Source organism: Gossypium hirsutum, chromosome A04 (genome assembly GCF_007990345.1).
Source record: "Gossypium hirsutum isolate 1008001.06 chromosome A04, Gossypium_hirsutum_v2.1, whole genome shotgun sequence".
Classification (NCBI taxonomy): Eukaryota; Viridiplantae; Streptophyta; class Magnoliopsida; order Malvales; family Malvaceae; genus Gossypium; species Gossypium hirsutum.
The window spans coordinates 84,719,027-84,724,943 of record NC_053427.1 but is presented as its reverse complement, the minus strand read 5'-3'; the positions used below and the strand labels follow the sequence as shown (position 1 = coordinate 84,724,943).

Below are 5,917 nucleotides of genomic sequence, written 5' to 3'. Positions count from 1 at the left end.
GACATGAATGTCTCCGGAGAGACCAAGAAGACCATATATGAGTCAGTTAAGTGGCTTAAACTAATGTTTTTATGATATAATATAAATACAAAATAAAATATATAAATAATATATGAATAAAATTAAATTATAGGCTTCACTTATGAATTTCTTTGAATGAAAATTTTTTAAATAAATTATGTAAATGGTGAAGAAACTTATAGTGTAAGGATGCGATATGAAAGTGTTTTATAGTCCATTTGAGATTGATAATATAAGTGCTTGAGATGGAGACTACTATATTATTAGCTTTGATGTCGCAAGCTTTTAATATAATAACATTTAAGACAAATTATATATATATTATATGTGCTAAATCATTTAGTGAAAATATGATTGAAAATTGTATCAAACATTTTTAACGTATTTTTAAAGACTAGCAAAATACTCAAAAACATATTTTAAATGTGTTTTAATTTATCTAAATGTTTTTGGATTAATACCAAAGTATTCTAAGGTGTTTAAAATGTTTTTAAGGGATTTTAGCAAGCAAGTCCCGAGACATGTGATTATACGTCTAAAGACATGAAAATTTCGAAGCAAAAATCTGCTTCAGGAGTTGTCTATCTTGAAACATTGTGCAGTATGTCTAGAGACAATTAGCATATTGTCTCGCGACATGGCCTGCCAACAGTTATATAGTGACTATTTTTCAACCTTGTTTCAAGACATCTTGCTAGGTCTCGAGACATCATGTGTAGAGATAGTTTTTAAGCCCAAAATTAACACTTCAAACGACTAGATTTCGTCCCCAGTAGCCATAAACATTGAAAAATTTGTTTCTTAGTATAAATATACTTCAAGAACACTACAAGACTCAAGAGAGTGATATTCAAGCATCAAGATCAAGAGAAAAATATTTAAGTATAGTGAATTGGGAAATCCTTTGTTAAGGTATATCAAGGTAGTGGAAATAGACAATCGGGGCCGAACAACTATAAATTGAATTATCCAAATTTTTCTTCGATTTCCTTATCATTTAGAAAAGTTTGAAAAAAAATTTAAAATACCAATTTATTCCCTTCTTGATATTTTTAGACCTAACATATATCTTTAAAAAAAATTGTGAACATTATATTTATTTCCTTAATTAACCACAACCTTGTAATATATAATATATATGATATAATATACTAATATATAAATATTAAGTAACAATATATTATTATAACATAAATAACTTTAAATTCTCCCATTAATTTCTTCACAATAAAGTAACTCTTAAGAATTATGTGAATAGTTAAAGAACTTGATACATTTTTATAATATAAGTGTTTCTCATTCATATAATAAATATTATTTATATAAAATAATATATATTACTATTTTGCATCCAAATAAAATCTAATTATTAATAATAACCTAAAAGTTTTTATTGCTTCAACTTCTACCGAATTATTACCGAATTATTGTAGCCTACATAGTTGTATCTTCTACCATTATTAGACTTTCAATAGTTCTGACAGCCTTGCATAAATACACTAATGTGAGTTGTTGCACCAGAATTTATCCACTAAATGCGTCTAGGTAAATCAAATTAACCTCAAACAAAGAAAATTAAGAAGTGCATTGCCACACCACAAGAGAAACAACCATCTTTAGGGCCGGTTCTGCTTAGCTTCTCAGATGAGCTTTTACAATAAAATGCACTTTTCCCTTAAAATCATTACTAAACAAACATCATTTAAGAAAAATTTTTAACTTAAAATAAGTGCCTTTTGACAGATGAAAAAGTTAAAAATTTTAACTTTTTCTCATCCAAAAGTGCTTTTGGCTGATATTTACATTTTTTAACCTTACTTTTGTCTTCTCCCAAAAATGTTAGAATACCATGTCTAATTAAATTTAATAAATAATTAATATTAATTACTTGAAAATATTTAAAATTAATATTATATATTAAAATATTAACAATAAGTTATAATAAATTATTTTTATATTCTTGCTAAAATATCATAATATTAACTAATTTGAATATTATTTAAATGCATATTTGTTACTTTATAATATCATGTTTAAAATAGACATTTTATTTCTTAAAAGTACTTTTTGACAACAATACTAAACACTCAAATTTCAAAAGCACTTCTCAAAAGCAGTTCTCAAAAGCATTGCCAAACTAGCCATTAGTTAACTCCTTTTGTTGTTTCTTTTGTAATGTAGTATATGCAACTTTCTTATTTTCTTATATACCTCATTGAAGTTAGATTTGCTAAGAATGTATCAATTTCTACCTTTTCGGTCTTGACAAATCTCTTTTCAATGTCGATCCTAAATTCTTTAGCCGTGGTAATATTATCAGACATAATGCCCTTGAATGTTTCAAAGCATGTAATGATGTTAGTAAATATAGCGCTTGAATCAATCAAAAACAAGCTCACATAAGATTATAAGTACTTAACTTGAATAAATTGAATAAATAATTTAATCATTATAAGTACTTAACTTGAAACAAATGAATTACAATCGAAATTGTACGACTGTATTTAAGTATGCAGTTTTATCTTCTAGTTGTAGCGAAATGCAGACTTGCTAGTATGTTAATAATTTTAGCCCATGGCAATATTGTATGACGAACTCTATGCCCTCATTTAAGGACTTGCTATATTAATAATTGGTAATTAGTATGGCATTATTCAGATTCGAGTGTAAATGTCAGATATAAAAATATATTTAAAAGGTGTTTGAAAGAATCAACATTCCCCTGTTCACCCATGTGCAGCTATTTTTTTTTTGGGATTGAATTGTTGTGTGTTTAATTTCCTTGACTTATTACATGCATCATATTTTTATTGCAACATTCATGGAGAGAGAATCTAACTTTTTGGTTAAATGTTGAACAGCCCAACAAGTTATTCTAATCATTAAATCTAGGTCAGTTGCACATTTTAAATGTTCTAATGTATGTTGTTTCGACTTTTGTACCTCGGTGCATGTCGGGACAATCGTATGAAGATATTACCCTCTGAATAAATGGAGAAAGCTTTAACCAAAGTTGAGCATACTGCATACTGGTATTCGCAACTCACTTTTAGTCTAAGAAGACATGACATGACAAGCAAGGTCATATGACATGCTTCTTTCTTGATCCTAGGGTTAGAAGTGTTTGAGGGGTTGAGGTTGTCTCATGTTGATGGGGAATTCTAGGTGAGCTTCCTATGAGCTCCCATTTTTTTTTCTTTAAATTTTCTAGTAATTTTTTATACTTTCTTATAATATTTAGTACTCCATAATTATTGGTAATCTCTCATAATTTTTTATATACTTTCAAAATTAAATTTTAACATGAAAAATCAATTTTTGATATATATATATATTTTTGTATACTTATAAAAATTGTTATATATACTAATAAATTTAAAATTTTTGAAAAACTAAATAAATGAAATAAATTTTATAAGACGAACTAATATTTTACTTTCTCATAATTATTGGTACTTATTTTTTTGGCACATGCCTTTGTTGTTACCCACTTATATTTTTTTGGTATTCCTTTATAATTTTTAGCATTCTGTCATAATTTTTTTACTCTAAAATTACAGTTATAAAGGACTACCGGAAAATATAAGAAAATACTAAAAATTATGAGAAAATAAAAAAAATTAAGAAAATATCAAAAATTATAAGCGAATAATAAAAATTATGAATAAGTACTAAAAACTATGAGGAAATACAAAAAATATTGAGGGAATATAAAAAAAAAACAGAGGGAGTGCCAAAAAAAAATATGAGGGGATCCAAAAATTATAAGGGATACTAATTTTTGGTTTAACTTAGTAAAAAAATTCATTTATTTATCTTCAGTATTTCATTTGATTTAATCTGAAAAGTTTGAAGTGCAATTCACTTGTTAAAAAAACAAAATAGAGAGGCAAAATTGAGGAATCCGTATAGAATTATATTTTTCAATTAGACAAGTTATTTAACCCTTAAAAATTGCGCATAGCTGCAAATATCTTGTATTGTTATTTTTCAACATTAGTAAATTTTTCCTCTTCTATCCGTAATTTTTTCCCTATAAAAATTTTTTATGTAAAATCTACATATTCTTATTTTTATTTCTTATTGTTTTGTGATAATTATTATTGATATTACCGACCCTGTTCTAAATTTCTAGAGTCATTTATCATGTCCACCGTAAGTAACCAAACTTTAATATTTCAATTTTTCTTCTACGTCTATTAATTTTTTTTTTAAAATAAAGATAAACACATAATCATAGCTGCAAGAGCAAGTTGGTGGTAGATAGTTGAACAAACCTAGCAAATAAACCTCCTGGGTGGCATATATTTATTATATTTATATTATTTTTTATACTATATATGATTGTATTTAAAAATTATATAAATTTTATTACGTTCATATATTTATTATATTTATATTATTTTATTAATATTATATGTAATTATTTTAAAAAATCGTATCGTAATCAATATTAACAAAAATTATTGTGTAGTGCATGTTTTAAGATAAAATCCCCAGCAATATTTGAAGAAAATAAACATGAATTATATGATAACATGAGTATATTAATTGCTTATTCAAATCAATATAAAGATGAAAGCCATTGATTAAAGTGATGACAACTTAATAAATTTACTTAACAACTAATTATATAGGATGGGAGTTAATATATTTGATATAATCTTTAGAAATGAATAGGTGAGAAGTTGAACTAACAAAATGTAGAATTTCTCACCAAACACCCACATAATCTCTACTTCCCAATACCTATAAAACGCTCATCATCTCTTGCAATTGCATAAACAAGCACACTTCAAGTATTCATTTTGAAGCACTTCTTGTCATCTCCCATCTGATTTTCTTAATCATGGCTTCCCATCGTTTGCCTTTCTTTGTGCTACCGTTTTTATTCGTCACTTTGTCATTGATGAGCAGCAACACAGTCTTGGTTGGTGCTCGGCGTCTTTTGGAGACATCTATGCCGTCCTTCCCAAAGGTTGAACTTCCAAATCCTGAATTGCCAGAAATTCCAAAACCCGAAATACCTAAAATGCCAGAGTTGCCTAAAGTTCCGGAGTTGCCAAAACCTGAATTGCCTAAGGTTCCCGAGTTTCCGAAAGTGCCAGAGTTGCCAAAACCTGAATTACCTAAGGTTCCTGAGTTTCCAAAAGTGTCAGAGTTGCCAATGCTTGAATTTCCTAAGGTTCCCGAGATGAAAAAACCTGAAGAAGTCAAAGTTCCAGAGTCATCAAAGCCAGAATTACCTAAAGTTCCTGAGATGCCCAAAGCTCCTACATTGTCAAAATTTGAAGCACCAAAAATTCCCGAGTTGCCAAAGCCAGAGTTGCCTAAAGTTCCCGAGGTACCCAAGCCTGAATTACCCAAGGCTCCCGAGTTGCCAAAAGTTCCAGAGTTACCGACGTTGGAATTGCCTAAAGTTCCAGAGGTGCCTAAGCCAGAATTGCCCAAAGCTCCTGAATTACCAAAAATTCCCGAGTTAACAAAACCAGAATTGCCTAAAATTCCTGAGGTACCGAAACCAGAATTGCCCAAAGTTCCTGAGGGACCAAAACTTGAATTACCAAAAGTTCCCGAATTGCCAAAACCTGAATTGCCAAAACCGGAAGAACCCAAAATTCAAGAGCTACCCAAACCAGAAATACCTAAATTACCCAACCTACTAAAGCCGGAAACACTTAAACAAGGACCGCCCTAATTTGCCTGATTTGCCTACCATGCCAAAATCTTGAATCATGTGTTGATTAGCATATTTAAATTCATTTCATGAATCACTTGTAGACCATATTATTTATAAAAGTTGCTTTGTGTGATTTTATTGTTATCATCTATATATTATACATGTATACTTTCAAAATAAATTTGTAGTTATATACAAAGTTTTCCTTTTTATTTA

At 28.5% G+C, this 5,917-nt stretch overlaps 1 protein-coding gene across 1 annotated transcript; it reads left to right on the top strand.

Moving 5' to 3' along the window:
• The first annotated feature begins 4,807 nt into the window (after positions 1-4,807).
• On the top strand, positions 4,808-5,917 carry LOC107949148 (protein PELPK1). The gene has a single exon (XM_016883878.2). It carries the CDS (start codon positions 4,871-4,873, stop codon positions 5,717-5,719), a length of 849 nt encoding a protein of 282 aa, XP_016739367.1. The 5' UTR covers positions 4,808-4,870; the 3' UTR covers positions 5,720-5,917.